Source organism: Cebus imitator, unplaced genomic scaffold (assembly GCF_001604975.1).
Source record: "Cebus imitator isolate Cc_AM_T3 unplaced genomic scaffold, Cebus_imitator-1.0 Scaffold580, whole genome shotgun sequence".
Taxonomy (NCBI): Eukaryota; Metazoa; Chordata; class Mammalia; order Primates; family Cebidae; genus Cebus; species Cebus imitator.
In genome coordinates this window covers 175,206-200,767 of record NW_016107895.1, presented here as the reverse complement: position 1 = coordinate 200,767, position 25,562 = coordinate 175,206, and the positions used below count along the sequence as shown (strand labels likewise).

At 37.4% G+C, this 25,562-nt stretch overlaps 1 protein-coding gene across 3 annotated transcripts in view; it reads left to right on the top strand.

The window, feature by feature from the left end:
- Window positions 1–19,207, top strand: part of LAMP2 (lysosomal associated membrane protein 2) — a 43,852-nt gene extending 24,645 nt beyond the window's left edge. Inside the window, exons 7-9 of one of the 3 annotated variants that reach the window (XM_017516341.1) lie at window positions 2,430–2,493; window positions 3,198–3,362; window positions 16,734–19,207. In XM_017516341.1, the coding sequence (XP_017371830.1) occupies window positions 2,430–2,493; window positions 3,198–3,362; window positions 16,734–16,876 (372 nt within the window). In that variant the 3' untranslated portion in view covers window positions 16,877–19,207. Of the gene's footprint in view, window positions 1–2,429; window positions 2,494–3,197; window positions 3,363–5,798; window positions 7,191–13,921; window positions 14,445–16,733 lie in introns of those variants that run through there. The other 2 variants (XM_017516342.2, XM_017516343.2) reach the window with 2 other exon arrangements.
- The last annotated feature ends 6,355 nt before the right edge of the window (window positions 19,208–25,562 follow it).

The following is a 25,562-nucleotide window of genomic DNA, read 5'->3' as shown; positions in this document are numbered from 1 at the left end:
TCAGCCTCCTGAGTAGCTGGGATTACAGGCGTGCACCACCACGCCTGGCTAATTTTTGTATTTTTAGTAGAGACAAGGTTTCACCATGTTGGTCAGGCTGTTCTCAAACTCCCGACCTCGTGATCCAACTGCCTCAGCCTCCCAAAGTGCTAGGATTACAGGCTTGAGCCACTGCACCCAGGCACATTCTCTTTTAAAGTTACCTCATAGAGGTTATGGTCAATATGAACAAGGAAAGTAGTATTTTGGGTTTATTCCTTTCAAGTGATTGATCTTTCTGGCTGTGGTAGGCTCCTAAAAGGAACATGATTTCTTTTGACTCTCATAGGGCAATGTTTAGTATTTAAGAATTACAATATTTAATTTACCCAGCAGGCTATTTTAAAATGTAATCCAAAACAGTGACGTTTTAATCATGCTCCAGGCACTGTGAAAAATCAAGAGACACCTGCAGTATCGCCAGAGTTCAGTGGGGCCCATTATTGCCTTTAACCCTGTCGTGATAGATGCTCATTAGGAGAATTTATAGCATTCGAGCACGTTATATGCAAGCTGCTATGATAGGTTACGAAGAAGAAAGTCAGTATTCTTAAAAGCATCCACAGCTTAGTGGTAATGGGAGAAATCCACAAATAATACCGTTTTTGTGAAAGGCCTACATGCCATGCCAAGGCTTTTGAACTCAGTTCTGTGGGCAGTAGAGTACTGTGGAAGGTGTATGTGAAATGGGATGAATGCCAGACCAGAGAAGAGTACAAAGTGCTGCAGGAGAATGGAGAAGGGAGAGGCTCATTCTGGCTGGAGGAGAGTCAGGAAGGTTTAATGGCAGAGATGGCATTTGAGCTGGCCCTTCAAGGATGGGTCAGATTTGTATATAGGGAGATAAGGAGAGTAAGCGGGAAAGTGTAAATTATCCCTGGGTAAAGGGCATAATCAGGAGCAGCTGGAAGAATGAGGAGTGTTATATGTTTGGTGAAGTATGGAAAAGTCATTGGGACAGATTGTGGAGAGTCTTGAATGCTAAGCCGAGATGTAGCCAAAGTAGAGGAGGGAGGTGATGAGGGTATGAAGTCCTCCTTTATGCTTCCTCCTGAAATTTCTCTCAAGTCTGTCCCCTAGCTTTTACTCTCCATTGCCTTTGCTCTGGGTCCAGTCCATATTACTTCTCACCTGGACCATTCAAACAGCTCCTGCCTGATTGCTCCTCTTCCTCACCTTCTCCAATGTTCTGTATCAGCTTGACGGTCCTAAAGCACATTTCTCCTCAGAAACCATCAATGTTTCTCTTTTGCCAACAAGGTAACATCTAAAGTCCATGGCCAGGTAGTTCAAGCCCTCCTTTCTCCCCTGCAACGCAGCCGGAGTTTTTAGCCTTCACTCTCTCTTTATGAACCTTAGTCTTCCTACAGTTCATTCAGGGTGTTTCCCTCACCCTGTCCTCTGTGTACTTCTTGTGAGGTAGGAGAACATACTAATCATCATTACATAGACTCTGCAGCCATACTTTTGGGATTTAAATCCTAGCTCACTGACTACTAACCATGTAGCTTTGGGGAAGGTTACCTAACATGTCTGTCCTTCAATTATTCCATCCCAAAATGGGGCTGATAACAGCACCTATTGCATAGGAGTATTGTAATTACTCAGCGAAGCGTCATATGTAAAGTTTTAAGAACAGTGCTAGGCACTTAGTAAGTACTCAAATGCTAGCATAAAACCTTGTGATTATGCTTATTTTCTAACTGCCTTTATTTATGCTGTTGCTCTCTCAAATACCCCTTTTCCTACATTTTTCCTAAGAGAATCCTGCCCAGTTCAAAATGCCCCATCCCTAAGCTGGCATTACTTTTTCTCCTCCCTTAGTTGGAAGTGATTTCTCTCCTATTTTCATAACTTCTCACTTCCTTTTTTGTAATATGGTTATTTATGTGTTTATCTCAGCTTCCCTGGCAGATTGCAAACAGGGTAAAGGCAGGATTGAAGTGTGGTTCATTTTGGTAGCTCCTGGAGTATTCGCACTCTGAAATGGTAAGAACGACTGGCTGATCGGATGAGTACTTCAGAAAGATAATAGCAGTGAAAAGGGAGGATTAGGCTGGAGGAACCCACTTAAGAGGCTGTTGTGATCCAGGCTAGAGGTGGTGAAGGCTCAGCAAGTGACAGGAGGAATAAAATTGAGGGGATAAACCTTCAAGTGTCCAAGATCCACATGACTACACCTATGCTCCAAAAGTTGGAACAAAATATAGAGGAAAGGGGTTCCTGTTAGATTTTGAGTTCTCTTTTACTTGCTTGCAGTTTATTTTAATGCATGGTTTTTTCTTCTGTGTGATAGTGTTAGATTGATTTTTTTCTGTAGATATTAACTGTATCTGTTATCTGTAGACAGTTGTCATATGTTGATTAACTGGAAGCTCTTTTTCAAACAGAAAAATGAAAACCGATTCTATCTGAAGGAAGTGAACGTCAGCGTGAATTTGGTTAATGGCTCTGGTAAGCAAAGCATTGGTCTGGGGAAAAAAGAGTATGGGTTACCCTGAAGGATTAGAAATCATAATGGTCTTATTACCAAATAGTGCCTTATTTAATGGGACAGAAGATGCTATGTAAAAAGTGTACCTTGATCATACCTTAAAATCAGTAACTTAGAACTATGATGTTCTTTTCCTGTATCTTATCTTTTCAAAGTATGGCAGATAATAATTAAGGATAGGACTGATTTTTAGACTATAGAAACATCTATAGAAAGATAAGGGAACCTAGTGATGGTAAAAATTCCTTTTTGTGGGTTGATCTTGTCCCCCAGGCTCCCATACTTCTCTGAAAAACCCTGAGGACTGTCCCTTTTTTGTTTGTTTGAGACAGGATCTTGCGCTGTGCTCAAGCTAGAGGGCAGTGGTGCGACCACAGATTAATCCCAGGTTCAAGCCAACCACCCACCTCAGCCTTCCAAGTAGCTGGGACTACAGGTGCACACCATCATGCCCAGCTAATTTTTTTTTTTTTTTGTATTTTTTGTAGCAACAGGGTTTCACCATGTTGCCCAGGCTGGGCGCAAACTCCTGGGCTCACACTATCTGTCTACCATGGCTTTCCCAAAGTGCTGGAATTACAGGCGTGAGCCAGTATACCTGGCCCTTTCCCATTTTTGATGTTGATAGGATAAGAAGTTACTAACCTGTTTCTTTTCTTTGAAGTTTTCAGCATTGCAAATAACAATCTCAGCTACTGGGATGCCCCCCTGGGAAGTTCTTATATGTGCAACAAAGAGCAGACTGTTTCAGTGTCTGGAGCATTTCAGATAAATACTTTTGATCTAAGGGTTCAGCCTTTCAATGTGATAGAAGGAAAGTATTCTACAGGTAAGAATCAAGCAAACTTCATTAATAATTTATGTTCTTATGTTGACTGATAGGTAGCTTTTCCTTTGAATCATAGACATTTAAACGTTGAAATAGAGGAATATGAATTCACCAGAGGTCTCATAGCCTTGAGCAAATTGTGCAACTCTGTATTTGGCTCATCATTTTGCTCAACTGAGATGATTTTTTTTTTTTTTAATCTTAAAATCATTTGCAACAAAATTCTTAAAGCCAAAAACTGATAGAAGCTTTATTTGAAGTACAGGTTTTCATTTGTAGGGAAGATGGTACTTGGGAGCGGCAATTTTGAGCATCTTGCATCTGCTTCCTGGGGCCATCTTTTCACTGGAAACATTTTCATACCTGAATGAAAGCAGTTTGGTCTGATTTTGTTAAGACAAAGATAAAGAGCGATAGCAAAGCCTCAGATATCATGAACTGTATTTTTGCCAGCCAATGTGATCTGGAGAGTTTTCAAAGCATGTGCCAGTGTGAATGAGGCTTTTTGAAGATCACTCAGGGCTAATGGTGGTATTTATTAGATTTTTAATGAAACCTTTGTGAAGGGCTCATTATAATGTGTTCATACGAATATGAAAGACATATTTAGCATTACAAGATTAAAATTTGCATGAAGAAAAAAAGTACATAAAGTTCCTTAATTGACTTGTCCTTTTAAGCCCATTACCTAAAACTGGGGGTTTGTGGATCACAACTCTGTTGAGCAGAGCTATTCAAATAATCCACATCGTTTTTAACCATTAATTGTGTGGTTTGGAAGGAAATGTGAAAGCTGTGTTTAAAAGCGAATATACTGTGAGCCATTCAACTGCTTTTGCAGTGGTGTTGACTACTTAGTCTGACTTGGTTAGATTACAATAAATTGAGGTCTCCACCCTACCATTCTTGTGACTGAAGATGTTAGTTACACTTTAAAAATATTTTTAATAATTAATTTTACCTTTTGCCTGTTTTGCTTATGTACTTCAATTATTTTGATCCTTTACTAGCTTTATTTTTGGACTTTTTATCTGGCTCCCCTTCATTATTCCCCTAATTTTAAGTCCAGATTTGTGTTTATAGTTTAAAATTATTTGCAGTATTAGTATCATCAGTTCAAGCCTGTTTATCTAGTCAGCTGTAATAGAGATGAGCTATGCTCTTTCTCTTAATTTGAAACTTTGGTTTTTATGTATATAGAATTAAAAATATCACCCAAAGAGATATGCAGCATTTAATACTGATATTGAATATATAATCCATTTGTGGAACTAGGTTCTTGGCTGTGGGTATCTATAAATGCAATGCATAGGTAATACTTGACTGTATGGGGAAAGAAATAGAATTGCAGTAAGGTAGAAGAGTGTTGATTGGATTTTACTGGATCAGACCACTCTCTAGAAATAGAAGAAAATAGCCCCCTTAGGCTGCCACCCCTGACCAGATAAGAAATGCAGTAAGCACACTCAAATTAGTAAGAGGTCCCAGTTTCTTGACTTTGCAGCCACTAAAATCATATTTTCTAAGTCACGATCTGCAAACTTTTCTGTAAAGTTCCAAACAGTAAGTGTCTTAGGCTTTGGAGCCATATGGTCTCTGTTGTAACTACTCAAATCTGCTATTGTAGCACAAAAACAGCAACACATAAACAGATGACTATGGCTGTGATCCAATAAAACTTTATTTATGAACACTGAAATTTGAATTTTATGTGCTCTCATGTGTCACAAAATATTTTTTCAACCATTTAAAAATATAAAAGCCATTTTTAGCTCTTGGACCAGATTTGGCCCATGGGCTACAGCTTGCTGACCCCCTACTCTAAAGGGACTCCAGGCCAGCCTGGCTATTCTCATCACATGATACCTCCCTGATACTGTTTCCACTTTCCCAAAAGACATTCACTCTACCACTGAGAGCTAATCTGCCTATGTGAAAGTGGGCTAGATTAGCTCCCTTTATTTCTGATAAAGTAATACTCCTCTTTTGGAAAGGATTTGGAATATAAACAAACATATACACATGTGTGTATATATATATTACATGTACACTATATTATATATAATTGTGCATATACATATACATATATACACATGTGCGTATGTATAATATGTACACATATAATATATAATGTGTGCATATACACATTATAATATGAGCTGTGTTTATAGATATAAATGAATATATGTGTATTCATATATATGAATATCTGCAATATATACACATAAACAAATGAAATGACAAAGTAAGTCTTAGGATTTTAATTCTAGAACAGTTCCCAATTTTCTATAGCTTGATCATAAAAGTATACCTGTCTTAGTTACTTGAAGTTGATCTTGTAAGAACATTTCTGACTTTTGAATCAACATCTTTTACTTTGGGACATTCTTTTTTGATTATACTCATTATTTGTTACACACTTTTTCTCACCTACAGCCCAAGAGTGTTCGCTGGATGATGACACCATTCTAATCCCAATTATAGTTGGTGCTGGTCTTTCAGGCTTGATTATCGTTATAGTGATTGCTTACCTAATTGGCAGAAGAAAAAGTTATGCTGGATATCAGACTCTGTAACACTAATCCATACGTGATCTCTGTTACAAAAGAAAAAAGCAAGTACAAGTTCCAACATGCAATACTGGTCAATTTAAGGTATATTTAGTTGCAGTCCAGCTCTTAGAATGGGTAGTATGGGGGATTTCAAACTTAAACAAAAAACTATAAACTACAAATTAGTTGCCTGATTTTGGTTTCTCCAACCAAGAAATTAAAAACTGTTATTTCTACAGCAAAAGATGTACAAAATCACTGGATTATAGGTTCTATTTTACTGTCTTGAGTAGTATTTCAGTGTTTTCATTTTAGACATTCAGACTAAAAATAGTTTAGAAAAAACAATTTTTGAAAGATATGTTTTTCCCTGCATGTAGTCGAGTTGGAACAACATGTTCTACAGTGGATTTGTACTTGCTCCTTTTGCTTTTTTTTTTTTTTTTGGTGTTTTTTTTTTCTGTTTTTTTTTTTTTTTTTTGTGATTTTTTTTGCAGGTTAACTTAGCTAATTTGACATTGCTGCATATTCGACCTATGAGAGATATACTAGTAGATTGGAACAGGGGCTGGTATTATTATATTCTTAGCAATAAATGCTTTTCTAATGGGTTTTGAATACATTTGTATTTATGTAGCTGTAATGACAAAAGATACAAAAGCCTTTTAAAATTTAGAATAGGTATTAATCTTATTGTTTAATTCTTTTTTTAAAAATTGGATATTTCAATATTTTAAATTGCAAGATATGAGATTATTCCAACTGGGCATTTCAATCCATTTTTTTAGGTGCTTTAGAGATAATTGCTTGCCAGTGCCAATTGAGGGCATTAGTATTTTGTGCTCATAAATTGGCCTCTGCATGCATTACTAAAATTATGCAGATTTCTCTTTAGCCTTCCAGTATTTCTTGTTGGTAGTGATATATTTTATTCTTATCTTTTTCTTAAGAAATGCCAGTATGTCCTAGAACCTAGATAACGAAGTGCACTTATACTTATAAAATAACTTGCATCTAGGCCAGGCACGGTGAGGCTGAGGCGGGCAAATCACTTGAGGCCAGGAGTTTGAGACCAGCCTGGCCAACATGGTGAAACCCCGTCTCTACTAAAAATACAAAAAATTAGCCGGGCATGGTGGCGGGCGCCTGTAGTCCCAGCTACTTGGGAGGTTGAGGCAGGAGAATCGCTTGAACCTGGGAGGTGGAAGTTGCAGCGACCTGAGATCACGCCATTGCACTCCAGCCTGGGCAACAAGAGCGAAACTCCGTTTCAAAAAAAAAAAAACAAAAACTTACTTCTAACTTAAAAGCCTTGGTCTTCTCTTAATCCATTAAAAAGTTGTTCTTTGTTTCCAGCTTGCACTGATTGCTACAACATTGCTAATTTGACTTCACATTTAAATGCTTCTGTGCTAATCAAAACTTTCATTGTTATTATTCGTTATGGTAGACTCAGTATTAATTCATGTACTTTGTGTTTAGTTTTGTGCTCTGAGAGATGCACCATAGGAGAAAGCAAAATACATCAGCTTGATGGTTAACACATCAAATATTTCTTGCTGCTTCTAGAAGTATTTTGGTGTGTGTTGCAATGTATGAGCAAATATTAAAATTGTTAATATACAGCCATATATGAAAGGTTGCTTTGGGGGTTTTTTGGAGGGGTGGATTATGTGCCTCCCATTCACTGGAAAATGAGAAAATATCTGGGTTTCGAAATTCTGATATTGAATGGATCAATACACACATACAGATGTATATATATGCACACATATATAGGCAGTTGCATGCTAGCATGTGTATTTCTATAACAATATAACTGAGTTATATTGGAATTATAAATATTTTCTGTCACTTAAATTTGTTATTTGTTTAGCCTGAAAACTATTATGGCTCAAGATCAGATTCCTGACTAACCCCTCTCTTAGAGCTACAGCTAGTGGCATTACCAGCTTAAAACACTTCTTAAAGATTAAATAAGATGTGATTTTTCAAAATTATTTTTTATTTAAACGTGTTTTAGTGTGAAATTTTTAACCTTATAAGATGGATAATGCGTATAAGAATGTAGGCCTTAACTATTTCACATGAGTCAAAACAAAGCAGCTTTAAAAAAAATAATTGGAAGCACAAGTGCGTGGCACTGACTGAATGCTGTTAATATTTCTAGAAGTTTCTACATTCAGATTATATGCCTGATTCATAGTAAAATACCTCTAATAAACACTGTTTTATAGAAAGCCTGACTTCAGTGAATATTTTTGTATTTTACATGGGCCAGTTTATATACTGCTATTTACACTATTATTTTTTCCTATAGCTACATGTTCTTTGTACCTTTTGTAGTTTTATTTGTTTTATTGGGTTCATACCTTAATGGTAACCCTCTTTGGTTTTGGGTGTTTTTCATGTGTTAGCATTTGTATAAAGAAACTGGCCTATGTAAATACTTTCCATGTTTTTCCCTCAAATGTTTAAACCACTAGTTGATGTATGGTATCTTTAGATATTTGCCTGTTTACTCAAAATTGCTTCTAAAACAATAAAGATTCTTTTATTTCTTAAGGCAATTTGCTCACATTTTTTCCCGTTGGTTAAAGTCAAGATTTTGTATGTTACATAATGGCAATTTCATTTAAAAGGAAAAACTTTAGAACTGTTTAGAAGTAGAACTAAATTATTTGCAAAATGTTCTGATGTTCCGTCTGTGTATTACTATCTGGAAGAATGGTCCCATACATAAGCTTTGACTGATGGTAGGCAGGCTATAGAATAAAGATTCACCTGGGAAGTGTTTTATAAAAATAGATTCCAGGCTCCATCCCTAGAGGATTTAACACAGTGGGTCTAGTGAGGAGACAGAGAGAGAGAGAGAGAGAGAGAGAGAGAGAGAGAGAGAGTGTGTGTGTGTGTGTGTGTGTGTATGTGTGTGTAAGCTCCCCTGCTGAACCTGATGCCAGTGACCTAGAATATTTATTTCATGATAAAAGCTTTGGAGTATCTTTTTGTACACGGTTCTCAATTCCTAAGTTGAGGTTGACATTTAATATCTCTGCATAATACACAGTAGCTTTACCTTGCAGCTTTCCATATTAGCTTTACATATTGAGCTATTGATTTGAACCTGTGTAGGATTGTGTGCTGTCTCTCTCTTACTTAGATCACCATAAAATACTTGAGCCTTCCAATTTCCATATACTGATAGCTTCCCAGTCACCTTACTATATCACATAAGAAAACTTAGCAATGTAGCTGGTAACTTTTCTCTTGATTACTCAGTTAAGCCATGTGAATGCCAGTTAGTCATCACGGCTCCAAACTCTGCAGTTAGCTACCATGTGTCTTTGGCCAAGCTGTTTCTAGTATCTTAGTTTCTTCATCCAGGGGGTGGGGGCTTTAAAATCCTGCTACTCATTTCTTTGAGTGATAGTTTGCATTTCAGAGGAATGCATCTTAGTATTTCATACTAGTATTTTAAAAAGAATCTGATAAGAAGCTATTTGTTACATATCAAGAACATACTATAAGTTCAGTGTAAGATGCACCACTTAAGTTTCCTGCAGTTTTTCAGGAAGAATTCTTATAAGACTCAGACATTTTTAAGATTATAGCATTTCATCTGTTTATTTAGGTAGATAATGTTCAATTGTCTTAGGCTTATCTTCCACCCATCTCCTTTTCTTTTACCCTGATAGCTAACTTTCTCCATCAATAATTGTCATTTCTTGTCTTTGAAACTGGTATAGATATTCATGAATGATACTGAGTAGCTTCCTGAATCTTTTCACATGCATGTGATTTATTTAAAACAGTTTGATTATACAGGTATTGATCGACTTACCACCTATGCAACTTACGACCATTCGACTTTACGACCACAACCGCTAGCCACGACTGCTCCGCGTCTGGCAGCGCAAACGTTGCCCAGCTGGGCATACGACAGTGCGGACCAGCTTCCGGCAGCACTACCATCTCCGCGTGCACCATTTCAACTGTACATATAGCCTACTCAACTTATGACCAAATCGTGTTATGATCGGTCTGCGGTCCCGACCGTGGTCATAAGTTGAGCACTAGCTGTAGATATAAAATGTATATACCAAATAAGGTGTCACCTAAGAATGTGATTCACCTAAGATGTCACCTAAGAATGTTGATTCTTCCAAAAAGAGTTTTGACTCAATTGTTTTCTTTTTTTGAGATGGAGTCTCTCTCTGTTGCCCAGGCAGGAATGTAGTGGCACGTTCTTAGCTCACTACAACCTCCGCCTTTCAGGTTCAAGCAATTCTTGTGCCTCGGCTTCCTGAGTAGCTTGGATTACAGGCAAGCACCACCACGCCCAGCTAACTTTTGTATTTTTTTAGTAGAGAAGGGGTTTTTGCCATGTTGGCCAGGCTGGTCTTGAATTCCTGACCTCAAGTAATCCGACTGCCTTGGCCTCCCAAAGTGCTGGGATTATAGATGTGAGCCACTGTGCCCTGCCTTGACCTCCCAAAGTAATGGAATTGTAGGCGTGAGTCACCGTGCCCGGCCTCAGTTGGTTTTTAAGAGGAATTTTATTAGTTTTTGTTGTAAATGTATACCTCAGCTTTCCAGTTCTTGTGCTGAAAATTGTATTTGAAAAATACCTGAACTAGCAGAAAATTGAAGATTGACAGCAATTTTAATCTACATGAAACTTCTCATTGAAATTTTAGTAGCGATGGAACTTTTTAATCTTTAAAAATCTTTATTGCTTCTGTGGCTATTAAATTCTTCTGCAAATACACTTTTCTTTTCCCTGGAATCATTTTCAATACAGTGTTAAGTATACATTAGGCAAGTAGATCAGGTTAAAATGACTTATAGAGTGAGATTTTCTTTTCTTCAGAATGTGATCCCTTTAAAGTTACTGTTTTACCAAAAATTTTTTCCCATTACCTAAATAATTTTTGAAGGTTGAATTCATAAAATCAAGTTATTATAAATTAATATTTCACATACTAATTGAGAGCATTTTAAGTAAGTGACAGTATCTAGAAAGATCTTTGTATTAGTGGAATTGCCTTTTTGAGCTACTCTGGGAATATTTGTCTTACGTGAAAGCCTTATTGGCAGTATTTATGAAAGTTGTTTCAGTACTAGGTCAAATACCCAATTTGGGAAATAGAGAACTATGAGTCTGTTGCCAGAATAAGAAATTAATCTACTAATGAATTTTTTAAAAACCAAGTTATATTAAACCCAAGGCATATGCTTTATGGTACGTGTCATCTAATAGTTTATGGGCTAGGTGGTAATTTGGGAAATTGAAGGGGAGGTGCTAACTGGGGACTCTTAACACCATCTATTCACAGGTTACATCTGGCAACCTCTTAACAGAACCAAGAAGCAAGTTAAAGAAATGATAATTGAACTGGCAGCCAAAGTCGATGTCAGAAAAGTTCATAAACTCCAGGGTTGCATTTTGTTCCTAGTTATTGCCCCAGAGGCTAGTGGGGCGGGGTAAGGGAAGGAAAGCTTGGCACATTTCTTGAATACAAGCATAATCAGAATTGCCATGCAGCCTATTTGTCCTATCTTTGACCCAGTTCTAATAAGCTTAGTTATCTGATTTATCAGTCCCTGGCAGATTGCAAGCTAGGAGGAGAACTAGGGCAACAAGACAGGAAATGGGAAGTAGAAGTAGCAGTTAACATCCTTCCTGCAAGTGTATCCAACTGTACCCTTCCTTCCTTCTCTCCAGTCTCAGAGTAGGTTTTCTTTTCCTGATTAAACTGAGGCAAACAGTTATGTCAGCAGGGTCCGTTCATATATCTTTCCCCATTACCAAGTGACCCCAGATTGTTAAGTATTGAGTTCTTATGTCTTATGCTTCTGAAATCTCATTTCTCTTACCATGTAGGAGACCTTGTACCATTCAGCATCTTCTATCTCTCAATTGCTAATGGCTGTTTCCCTCATCCTATTTAAGTTCTTTTAACCTGAAGCTGTCCTTTCTTGTCCCTGTGTCCCCCTTCTAATTACCTCCCTTTTGTCCTCTCTTAATCATTCTAAACTTCTCAGAATGAGTATTTGTTACCCTGCCCAAGTTCTTGATGTCCTAACCAGTCACTTCCCATTTTCTCTTAAACCTGCAGCAGTTTTACTCATATCTCCCACCCTTCATACTGCTAGAGCCAGTGAACATGTTTCAAAGCTCTCTAATATTATTTGCTATCTTCCCACCCGAAATGAAACTCTCCTTCCCTGGCTTCTCTGTTTCCATTTTCTACCTCCCCTTTTACTTCTTTTTCCTACTCCATTGTCTATCCTACAGGTATTGGTGTTCCCAAGGGCTTTGTCTCTGGTCCTCTTTTTATTCTGCTTCCCCTTACTGAGAAGTGTTCTTGCTCATGTTTTAACTACTACTTAGGTTCATACAGCCACTTGGTTAGGACATAGTCTTTTTTTTTTTTTTTTNGGGCTCCAGTGATCCTCCCACCTTAGCCTCCTGAATAGCTGGGACTACAGGTGCATGACACCACACTCAGCTAATTTTTCTATTTTTTGTAGAGATAGGTTCTTGATATGTTGCCCAGGCTGGTCTTAAACTCCTGGGTTCAAACAATTCTCCCATCTCGGCTTCCCAAGTAGCTAGGACTACAGGTGTAAACCATTGTGCTCAACTAAGGACACAGGTATCTTAAACTCACATGTCCAAAACTAAGCATCTTTCTCTTCCAAATATCCTTTCACCCCCTGCCCCACAGAACTACAAAAAACTGAAATACATTTATTCTTCCTCTTCTATTTTCTGTTATGATGAATGGCACCAGCATCTACATAATCAGTCAAACGTGGAATCAGAAACCATTCTATTGCCTCCTACTCCTATACCCCATACATCCATTTGGTCAATTTTGCCTTCTAATTTGATCTCCAGTCTATGCCTTCTGCTTTTCTTCTGCACTTCATTAATCCAGCTCAGAACAATATTATTGGTTACCTGAACTCTGGTGATAGAGACACCTCCTACCTTACTACTTCCATCTGCCATAACTTCTGAAATGAAATCCTGCTTAGTACCCTGCTGCTAAATCTTTTTTTTTAATCGGGATAAGGCCAAACTACCTAAGGGCATATAGTACCTTTGTGATTTGGGTCCTGGTACACTTTTTCTGCCTTCTGTCCTGCCAAGAATACCTTTTGATCCATTGTTCTAGCTATGCCAGCCTGCTTGCATTTCTCTTGAAGTGCTGTGTCTTTTTACCCTCCATATTTTTGTCTTTGCTATTTCTTATACCTGAAATGCCCTTCCCCCATTACTCGCATCGTTAATTCCTACTCATCCTTAAAATCTCAGCTCAAGCGTCACCTTTTCACAGTGTGTCTTATGTAATAAGGCTGAGCTTGAGTGTGACTCTGAAATTTTAACATGGCACTTTGTGTTGCCTCCTCCTACCACAACACAATTTGAAATTATAACCACTGATTTTTCTTGTCTGACTCTTCACACTAGACTCAGAATCTTGAGGCTAACAATTATGTCATCAGGTCCTGCTTATATCTCTTTTCCCATTAGTAAATGACCTCAGATTGTTATGTATTGAGTCCTTATCTCTGCTTTGTATGGTTGTTCATTCAGTGAGTTAATACTTAACAATCAGCAGTATTTGAAGCACTATGCTTCTTCGACATCATAACAGTTTGCCTCTGAAAGCTCATGGCCTGATCATCGAGGAAAGGCTCATTATGTTTGTTCATTATGTTCTGTTTAAGAAATCTGGGAAGTATGTGACCATGTTATATATTTTTTTCATCCCAAATGACCGCATTTTGACTTGATACTTAAAAGTGTATGGTTTGGCTATTTGGAAAATCACTTTTGTGGAACATCTCATTTGCGGATAATGAATGCCAATGACTTGCCTTGGTGTAAAAAAACAAAATATGCTTGTCTGGAAGTGCTGTCATTTTACTCAAAAATTCACAGATTTGAAAGTTTGTCACTGTTTCTGTTCTCAATTGTCCTTTCTCCACATCTAGCTCAAGACTGCAGTGCAGATGACGACAACTTCCTTGTGCCCATAGCGGTGGGAGCAGCCTTGGCAGGAGTACTTATTCTAGTGTTGCTGGCTTATTTTATTGGTCTCAAGCGCCATCATGCTGGATATGAGCAATTTTAGAATCTGCAAGCTGATTGATAATATAAAAATACATGCAAATAACAAGGTTTTCTTACCTTTCAGTTGTTAGAACACTTTGCTTCTTAAATTTGATTTGTTGAAACTTTAATTCTTTTATCAATCCCAGCATTTTGGGATCAGTTTTTGTTAATGAAACCTGTTCTCTTTGATCAGTTTAAAATCCAAAGTATAATATTTACTAGTCCTGGAGACAAACTTGTTCAAAAGAACATTGATGTGCAATGTTTTAAAGTCTATCTTAAGAAGCCTTGGCCAAATTTTGATCCTAACCTTGAAGTATGCCTTGAACTTACATGGCCATTATAAAAATAAAATATGTAGTTGTGTCTTAATAGAATTAATAAATATCATTTCACTACTGGTGTTCCGTTTCAATGTATAAGGTCTATCATGATTTAAACTCATCACTGTGCCTTTGCATAAAGTTCATTAAATATTGATGTAGTGTAAATGCCCATCAGATATGCTTAAACTTGGTTTTCAGTTGAATGAAGTAGGAAATGTCCTCAGGACCATCAGCATTTTAAAGGTTATGTGACTTTTGCTGATTTCTCTGAGTTCAAATTAAGGATGAAGTTGGTACCTCAGGTTGGTGATTTTTCCCTAGGGATGATACAGACCCGAGAGGCTCCAACAGAACTTAAACTGGCTTCAGAATTAGAGTTTTTAAGAGAATTGTTTGTTTTTCAGCAATGTAGACTGAAAAGATTCAAGCATATTTAACCACTTCCTTTTTTGTTTTTGTTTTGTTCTTCTTTGGATGCCTGATTAGTACTGAAAGATAGAAGTATTCTATGAACTAATTAGGACAGATTGTGTTGTGTTTCTCTACCTCATCTTGTTGATCTCTGGAGCATTAAAATCTATTTAGTGTTGTCATCAGAGTGGTACTTATGAAATATAAGCTAACAGCAATCTCAGAAGGGAGGTAGTGAAGCATAGCAACTAGACTCTTGTTTCTTTAAGATGGGCCCCGGTGGAGCAGTGCATAGATGGGGGTGTAAAGAGAAGCTGTTGGCATTAAAATGAGCTATACAATCAGCCCTTGTTGAAGCATATTCCATGGTATAAGAGTAGCACAGATACGAAACATAGATAAAAAAGAAAGATTAATAGATGAGAAGACTTCTGGGTTGAAGTATTATTAACGCATTGTAAGTATATATTGGCATGATCAGAGTTTCTGTAACTTTCTGATTAACAATGCAGTGTATCTTGTTGCCCAGCTGTCAGTCTCTGAGAGCTTTCAGTAAAATACAGTAAGTTATTTCAACATAGGCTAATGTAGTTACTGAATGTTATATACTCAGAACCATAGCAACATTTTTATGAATGTCAAAAGTACAAGAGGAGGAAAAGTTAAAATTAGAGGAAAAAGACAAGTTATTGCTCAGTCCTAAATCACACCAGATAACACATTTTGTTAATTTCATTAGCTATTACTGGAAAGGACCTTAAAGATTATTTACTCTAACCCCATAATTTTACGGAAAGGGGAGTGAAATTTATTGAGTTTCCATATCAAGTGGGCAACGCAACTATTATTAGCATTTTGATAAAAATTGCCCCCAATGAAATCTAGTCATTCAACAGTAAAACAGCAATCTGGTTTACACTTGAAATTATGAGACCAGAATTGGGCACTTTGGGCTTCTGTACTATGTTTTAAGTTTTTTGGTTTTTTTAAATACTGATATTGGCTTTTTCAATAGTAATATACCAAAACACTCCTATTTTGATGTCTGTTTGCTACTTCAAAACCTAATCCTCCTCAGATGGGATCATGAGCATAAGAAGAAAAGAGAAGGGAATGAACACTTGCTGACCTCCTGATGTGTATCAGATGCTTTCAAAATATAATTGTATTTAATCCTCAAATACCTTATAGGTATTATTATCCCCCTCTTGCAGAAGAGGAAAGTGAGGCCCAGTTTAAATAACTTGCCCAAGGTCCTTTGGCAAGTACTTGAAGGAGTCAAGATTTAAACTCAGCTCTGTCTGAATCTAGAACTCAAAATCTACATTGCACACATTGCTTTCCTGGTGGTTCGGCGGAATGGACTGCAATGTGTTAGATTCTGGTGTTATTCTTCCAGGCCACTGCTCAGCTAAAACTAATTGTATATAATCTGATAGCTACCTAATGCCTGTGCAAAAAAAAATATATATATATATATATATACACACACACACACACACACACACACACACACATAGTACATTCTCGATCCTTTTTTTAACTTAAATTCTATTACTTATACAGAATTCTTATTTATACTTTAATTATAGGTGTGGCAAAGGAGAAAGAGAGTAAGGAAATACACAAGCAGTGGTTTTAAGTGTGGATGATGGCTCCTTTCCCCAGTGTTATTAGACAATCAGACCTAAAGTCTTCCCATATTAGGCAAGCACAGTTATCTATTTTGGGCCCTTTCCCATTCTTCCCTTACCTTCTGCTTTTTGTACTGAGGAATTTCATGTGATTTTGGATACAGTGATAATGAGTTATTGAGCAAATAAGAAAATAGAGGTAATGCTATAAAGGACTAAGCTATGTACGCTTTCAAAATGCTTGTTTCTTGCATGCTTTTTCCTACTTAATTGCATTCTTTACTAACTTACTTTCCTTGCTGTCTGTTCTTTTCTAACAGCTGAAGAATGTTCTGCTGACTCTGACCTCAACTTTCTTATTCCTGTTACAGTGGGTGTGGCCTTGGGCTTCCTTATAATTGTTGTCTTTATCTCTTATATGATTGGAAGAAGGAAAAGTCGTACTGGTTATCAGTCTGTGTAATCAATTAAATCAAATGCTTTTTGGGTTTTTTTGCAATTAGAAGTTACTTTTCCATTGGCTAAAAGCCAGGACCAGCTGTGCAATAGATTGTGTAAGATATACAGACTAACTTCAGTGGCTTGCTAGCTGACTTGGGCATGAGTACACTTATTTAAGACAAAAAATATTAGGAACAATTTTTTTCTGTTTTTTTCTTCCTTTGTTAAAGTATAATTAAAAGAACAATTGTGGCTTATAATTTTTTAAGGCAATAATGATTTTAAGCCCTGGATCCAATTATGAAAGCATTTTTACTGATGTGTAATTTTATATGTTACAGTTACTTATATTTTACTACTTTGATGTTACTTGTAATATCAAAGTTGTTAGAGAATTTAACTTGCTTCAGGAAAAAAATTTAAGAACATAATGAATTCATTTTCATTGGTGGCAGACATGAAACTCAATTCATGATAAGACTTCCTTTCCCCACCTCCTAATTAGCATTACTTAAATCCATGTTTTTCTGTTAAGAAAGAAATGGCTTCATATTATATTTAATAGCAAAAAGTCTGGCTGTATTCTCCATTACTGTTAGTAACTACTATATTTTAACAAGGAGATTTCTTTTCCTTTTTTTATTTTTTTGTTCTGGAGTTTGAAATCTGCTGATTATCTCAGACTTGACATTTACACTGAAGGATGAAGTAAGACCTTCAGCTTTTTTAAAAAGGTGTTGATTTGGAACACCTATATGGGTTATGGTTTATTAAGTTGTTATTTAGAAAGTTTTTTTCCCCTCAGAGCCTTAACTTATTGAGAAGGTTCATTTATCCTGCACTGAAAACAAAAACTCTATATACTTTGTGTGCCTCCTGCACTCTCCAATTCCCTACATGAATATACTCTAGCTGATATTTTTCATATACTGATTTCTTTTTTCTCTCAGCAACAAGAGCTTACTCTAGAGGCTAGTGGGCCCTGATGTGTTGTCAATCAGATGGCTGCCTAGCCAAAGCTGGACCAAGACTATCCTGTAAATTTGTTGATCTTGATGTAGATTTATATCCCTGTAGGGAACTCTGATGGCTCTGGCTTCTGGAGTAAGGTACTAGAGACCGCTTATCCCCATGTTTGCTTGATTGGTTCAGCTGTCGAATGACCCTTTTATTTGGAAACATAGTGTTGAAGTTGTCTAGGGTCCAAATGGCTGCTTTGTACACCTATCATTAGTGTAAGTCAGATGTTTATTTTATCAAGCTATTTTATCTCTACATTCAACTAAAAACAAAAGTTCCCAAAGATCTGCCTTCACTTCAGATTTTTTTTTTTTTTTTTTTGGATTGAAAAAGTTAAACCTGAACCTTAACTAAAGTGAGTTGGTTATTAAATCCAAGGATTAAGTCCCAATCTACCTCTCAGCACAATGCAGATGCTCACCACTGTATTGCTGCCATTAACTCATGCCAGAACTCTTTGCCAATAACTGGAATTACAAAATTTTGTTAAAGAAAATTTATCAAAATCTTCCTTTACTGTCTTGTCTATATGTACATCTCAAAAACATATATTCCAAACTGGAGTAGAAAGTTAGATTGCTCAATTACAGCTCCTCTAGAACTCTATAGCTCTGACATGCAGATTCACACTCTTCTCTATTTGCTAAGTACGTAAAGAATGTTTTCTTTTAACATGTTCTCTTTGGAGAACAACTGCTTGTTATAAAAGCATTTGGTTAAAATGATGGCACCATAAAGAATAGTGGCTTCATTTCAATACATATTTCTAAGATGATTGTCTAGAAGCCAGATTAATTAAATCAGCTTGTGACCTCGCTAAGCATATACATTGGAAATTCAGATACATTCAAAATTATGGGTTCATTTACAAGCATTCTACATTTTGGGCATAAGACTAATATCACTAATTCCTCAATAGTTATCATGGCTCTGTCTTAATTAATTAGAAAATATGTATATTTAATTCTTTGAGAATTAAAATACAGAATATTAACAGAGGGTTAAAAACTGCTTCAACTCCAATAAGATACAGAAAGCTCAAAATCTATGAGCTGAGTGATCAATTAGCTTTGCTTGCTGAGTTCATTTTTATGTCAACACAACAGTGGATCAGACAGTATGACTTTGAACTCATGAATGTAAAGAATTGTTTTTCATCTAAGCTGCTTTAGAAGGACTGATCTTGCTGCTAACTAAAGTTTTGGATGTATCAGTTTAGAGAACTAATTAATACCTGCAAAATAAAACATACTGTGGTACTCCTGTTTGATCTAGTATGTGTGGTTTTAGATTGATGGATTAAAAAATAATAAAGATCATACATTCCATGCCACTATGGATAACCTCATTTTTATTCCATATGCCCAGCCTTAAGAGCTTATAGTTAATTGTGTTAATTTAAGTTCCTTAAATTCTAGTCTCTTGGATTGTCAACAGGAATCATAGGATCTCATAGGTCTGCAATGTAACCAAGTCCCGTCATTAGGAAGGCACTAGTACAGAACCTTTTTAGTACAGACATCTCAAATAGGGAGGCCTACATAGTCATGGAAATTACAAGGAATCATCAAAAACAAAATGTGGAAATCTATCAAATGTAAGAACATCTTAACAAATGTACTTTCAGCATATGTCTGTCTGCATTGATGAAGTATACTCATTGTTGAAGTTTATTTCATTCTGGGTGAGATATACATCAGGGATATGGCGTGATATGGGGAGGAGCTATCCATTTTCTGAAATTTTTTTTTAAATTCCTTACAATCCAGTCTAATGCTCAATTTTTATATAATTGGATAAAATGACAACACATACATAAACATGCTCCTTTTTACATAAGGGGTATTTTTGGTAGGAGAAGGAATTAGACATTGGCTCCCTCCATAGTTCCAGAACATTAGGGTTTCATTTCCTGAAAAACATTTAGTAGCTTTTAATTAAGTCAAAAAATGGCCTTCATAACTCTGCTACCTCACGAGGCCTCTGAAAGAAGCACTTTAAGATGACTGATATCAGGAAGAGTCGTTCGATATATGTTGCTGTGAGGGTTACCATGCATCTAGAAAGTCAACTTGGAGGGTCATCTTTGTAAGTTCAATGTGTATACTTTTTGAATGCCAGAACTGCCTTTAGAATTCTGATGAAATGTTTTTTCTTTCCTTTGTTTTTACTGTCTGCATGTATTTTGAAAGCAGTGTAAGCTTGGGTTCCTTTAATTTCAAGAGGTATGCATAATGAACAGGAGAAATCTTGCCATACAATGCATCTTTAGTAGGAAAAAGCCATAATTTTATTGAGCAGTTACAGTATTGTGCGCTTTAAACACACTATTTCATTTGATACATCAACTCTCTGACGTTGGGGGCATCATTCCCAGTTTCCAGATGAGATGACTGAGGCTTGAGTTGGTTACTTAACCAAAGTCACACAGGAGTAAGTGGCAAAATGCACATTTGAGCGCAGTTCTGTTTGCCCTCTAAAGACCATGCACTTACTTAACCACCATACATCCTGCCTTTCACAGAAACAATAGATTTTTTTAAAGCAAATGCCTTCCATTAAATGGTTACAGAAACCCGACTTCTGTACTCTTCTATCTTGTATGTAGTTGCCTTATAAATGTTTTCCAATATTCTTAAAATAACTTGAGTTTTATCCAGCCCATTTGTGGGGCCAACGGATGTTGTGGCAGCATGCCTTTTAGAAAATCAAAACCAATGCCAGTTTGCACTGTACCTCATCAGTAATATTAAGCCCCGAAGGTCACTTTTTTTCAGGGTAGCCTTATCTAGTTATTCTGATCACGTATCATTGTCATTCTGCCCTCAAACTCTTCTGCACCATGAATCATTTTGACTGTACATTAGTGTGAAGAGAGTAAATGTGTCTCTCTTCTCACTTTCCTTAAATAAATCCCATTCATACTCCTTCCCATTGTCCCTCAGCTGTAAGTGCAGTGTAGCAATGTCACTCAACTATCTTTGCCAGGTGGTTCTGAACCCTATTAATACACAGTTCCTATTCCCCAATTTAAGGCCTTCTGGGAAGGGTTTCGAGAAATTTGTTTTTTGTTTTTGAGACAGAGTCTCTTTCTGTCACACAGGCTGGAGTGCATATTCTCATAAATGGGTGTTAAACAATGAGAACACATGGACACAGGAAGGGGAACATCACATACCAGGCCTATCGGGGGGTAGGGGGCTAAGGGAGGGATAGCATTAGCAGAAATACCTAATGTAGATGACGGGGTGATGGATGCAGCAAACCACCATGGCATGTATATACCTATGTAACAAAGCCGCATGTTCTGCACTTGTACCCCAGAACTTAAAGTATAATTTAAAAAAAGGGTTGAACTTAAGATATCAGTAAAGTTTCACTTTCAGCACACACACAAAAAATTTTTTTCTAGACAGAGTCTCGTTCTGTTGCACAGGCTGGAGTACAGGGAGTAATCTCGTCTGATTGCAACCTCCGCCTCCCAGTTTCAGGTGACTCTCATACCTCAGCCCCCTGAGTAGCTCCCAAGTAGCTGGGATTACAGTCATGAACCACTACACCTGGCTAATTTTTGTGTTTTTAGTAGAGACGGGGTTTCACCGTGTTGGCCAGTCTTGTCTCAAACTCCTGACCTCAGGCAATCCACCTGCCTCGTCCTCCCAAAGTGCTGGGATTACAGGCGTGAGCCACTGTGCGCACAGTTGGTTTCAAGAAATCTTTACCTGCAATGTTTCCAGCCCTAATCTTCGACAGCCCCCATGCCCCTCCCTCCTCATCTACTACTTTCCTATACTTACTTCAGCCATACTGACCCCCTTGCTACGCCTGGCTAATTTTTGTTTATGTTTGTATTTTTGGTAGAGACGAGGTTTCACCATGTTGGCCAGGCTGGTCTCGAACTCCGTACCTCAAGTGATCTGCCCACCTTGGCCTCCCAAAGTGCTGGGATTATAGGCATGAGCCACCACACTCAGCCAATGTTAGCTTTTTATTTATATCAATCTGGACTTCTTCCTAAAGATGACAGATGTCAGCTGTTTAGATAAGATCATAGAAGGAGGAAATAGAATAAGGCTGAGATAAAACCTTAAGGAACAAAAATCTACTCAGACTGGTTTAAAAAGAAAGAATGAATTGTGAAGCTATAGGGTAAGGCTCACAGAATCCAATTGAAGGAAGTACATCTTGGACTCAAAGGAATACAGAATTAGATTATAAATCTTCAACTGAGAGAATACATGGGTGTATTCTAGACTATGAAGAAAATTTAGAAAAAAAATGAAAAATGAGTAATAACTTGCACTGTATTTGTTAAAATGTATTATAAAGCTATAATCAGATGTTAGAGGGGTATGAGAATAGACCAACAGCTCAAAGGATAAGTCACAATATACACACACATATATATACACTAGTATGTATATATATGTGTGTGTATATATATATATTTGGTATTTGATAAGGATGTTCTTTTTAGATAAGTGGGGAAAGAATGGAACATTTGAAAATGATGCTGAGGGCCAGGCAAGGTGGCTCATGCCTGTAATCTCAGCACTTTGGGAGGCCAAGGCAGGTGGATCACTTGAGGCGAGGAGTTCAAGACCAGCCTGGGCAAAATAGCAAGACACTGTCTCCAAAAATGTGTATAAACAAATGAATAGCTGGACGTGGTGGCACATGCCTGTATTCCCAGCTACTCAGGTGGCTGAGGTGGGAGGACCGTTTGAGCCTAGGAGTTTGAGGTTGCAGTGACAGAAGGAGACCCTGTCTCAAAAAAAATAATTTAAATTAAAAATAATATGATGCTGAGATACTAAGATACTGGGTTAGTTATTTGGGGTAAAATACACTTAGTCTCCTACCTCACAATACCAAAATAAATTCAAGGATAAGTAAAGTTTAAAAAAAACCTATAAAATATATAGAAGAAAATATAATGGTTGTTTATTTTATCTCAAAATAAAGACCTTCCTAAGAATAGAAGAAAAAGAAGAAATGGCAGTGGAAAAAAGATTTCAATATATAAACACTTAATATGTCAGATCACTAAAATGCTACCAGACACAAATTTACAGGTAAGCTACAAACAAGGGAAAATATTTGCAATCTTAAGTATGACAAAGAATTAAGGGGATACTTTTACTGTCAAATAAATACAAACAAGATAAGATGAATATTCCCTGAATAAGCTGGAATAAGGACATGAATAGCAAAATTATGACAGAAGAATTGAAAATAGACAAGCAACTTGAAAAAATGTTCCACCTCCCTAGTAAACAAAGAAATACAGGTTGAGTATCCCATATCTGAAATGCTAGGGACCAGAACTGTTTTGGATTTTAGATTTTTTTAAGATTTTGGAATATTTGCATTGTATTTGCCAGCTGAACATCCCCAATCTGAAAATCTGAACTGCCCCAATGAGCATTTCCTTTGAGCATCATGGCGGCACTCAAAAAGTTTTGGGTTTTGGAGCATTTCAGGTTTGGGATTTTTGGATTACAGATGCTCAGCCTGTATAAACTAAAACAAGGTATTTTTCAAACTGGCTAATGTATTTTTAGTGATAATATTTACTCTTGGCTACGGTACAAAAAACTGTGCACTAACAATGTTGGGAGTGAAAATAAAAATTTGGAAACAATTTTTAAGTGCCCAGTAAGATCGAACTAGGTAAGTACATTGTGAAACATTGACATGACGAAATGTTACAAAGCCATTTAATATCACAATATCAAAAATGAAGAATATGAGACTGTGGTTGTGTCTTAGTGTTAAGTGAAGAATGAGCATCAGAAAGAAATACGTACCATTCTGTTTTGGTAAGTAAATCTCTCTACCTCTATCTCTCTACATATCTACATCTAACTACTCATCTACCACCCAAAAAGTGTTTCTCCCTATCCTTATACCTTACCACATGCTTGGTACATAGTCCACCACAGGAGGTTCCAGATTGGAGCCATTACTTCTACAGTTGAGGAGGCCACAAAAGAATGTGTACTGTGTTCTGTCTTGGTATATATGTATGTATATCTGTAAATATATGTGTGTATACAAATACATCAAAGTATAAACAGCAGTCACCTCCAGGTTTTTGGATTATGGGTGGTGTGAATTGCTTTTCATAGTTCTCTTTTGATAAATGCAGTCTATTTTGATCATCAGAAGGGCCTCAGGAAAATGATTTCCCAAGAGAGTGGATTTAAATCTCCTTGGTTCTTTCCTGTGTGTCTTGGTTTTTAGTGTTGGTGTTAGAAAAGGAGGTAGTGGAAGGAGAGGATTGGGGACATGGCTCCTAGGGGTATTGGCCTGGTTCTTTCTTGCGTTCTGCATGTAAGTGAGAGCTGGCCCCATGAGAGGACAAAGCCTCCGCTTCTACCAGATATCAGGGCACTCTCCTCATTTGAAACATGTTTTTATCAAGAAAAATTCCTTTATCTTACATTGTTCATTAGTCCAGTCACTTAGCCTTGATCACACGCAGCTCTCCCACCCCCTCAGGAATACAGAAGCACACTTATCCATCACTCTATTGTTCTCTCCTGCGATGGCTGAAAGGTGCTTCTCCCCATTCCTACATATTGTCTGCAGAGGTTTCCACAGCAAGGGTCTGAATTGGAGCCACTACTTGCAGCTGAATGAGGCATCAGAGAGAACTGGGTTCAAATACCTGCTCTGTGCAACCTTGAACAAGTTTCTGAATTTCTCCAAGCCTCAAAAAGTGTTCCCTTCCCCTACCCTCGGGGTTCTGCTTTGTGATGCTGGAGTAATGAATGTAAGGGTTGCCTCCCGATTGCCCATTCATACCATTGAGTGTTGATGGCATGGGTCTTAGTGGGGGTGGGGATGGGGACATGCCAACTATTGCATGCTGTCCATCTCCTGCATCTCTGTCTCAACACCCCTAGGAGACATGTACCCAATCCTTTCCTGCCATTTCCTTTCCTAGCACCAATACAATCCATAGCAATAAAGCCTGACTGTTTTGGCACCTCAACCCACTTCCCTTTCTACCATACTCTCTCTACGACTCAAATTTCCTCCATTATTGTCAACTCTATGGGTCAAGTTATTGACATACCCTATTAACTGCTATTAATTGGTAAGGGTAAAAGGGTAAGGCACTGTGTTATAGTAGAAAATGCATGGAGTTTGGTGCCAGGCAAATTGGAGTTTGAACCTAGGCTTCACCCCATTTCCCAAATGAATGACTTTGGGTAGGTGATTAAGTTGCCCCATCTGCAAAGTAGAGTAGAATGTCCTCCTTGAAGAACTGTTAATGGGGGTAGCTATTATACCTATAACTTTACAGAGATGTGATGGTTACCAACAGGATAATGGCCATAAAGTCTCACATACAAGGCACTCAATGGTTTGAGTAAGCAATCGGGAGAGGCATCCCTCATATTCATTACCCCAGCAACACAAAGCAGAACCCTGAGGGTAGGCGAAGGGAACCAACTCTTTCTGGGACTTGAAGAAATTCAGAAACTTGTTCGAGGTTGCACAGCTAGTGAATACAGAGCAGGTATTTGAACCCAATTCTCTCTGGAGTCAAAGCTCAGGCTCTTCCCACAAACGCCTCACTTACTGCCTTTACCAGCATGTGCACATCCCAGAACAAAGGGAGAATTGACAGCCAACTTCAGTGATTCTGGCATGTTACCGTGAAAAAAGTCAGCCCT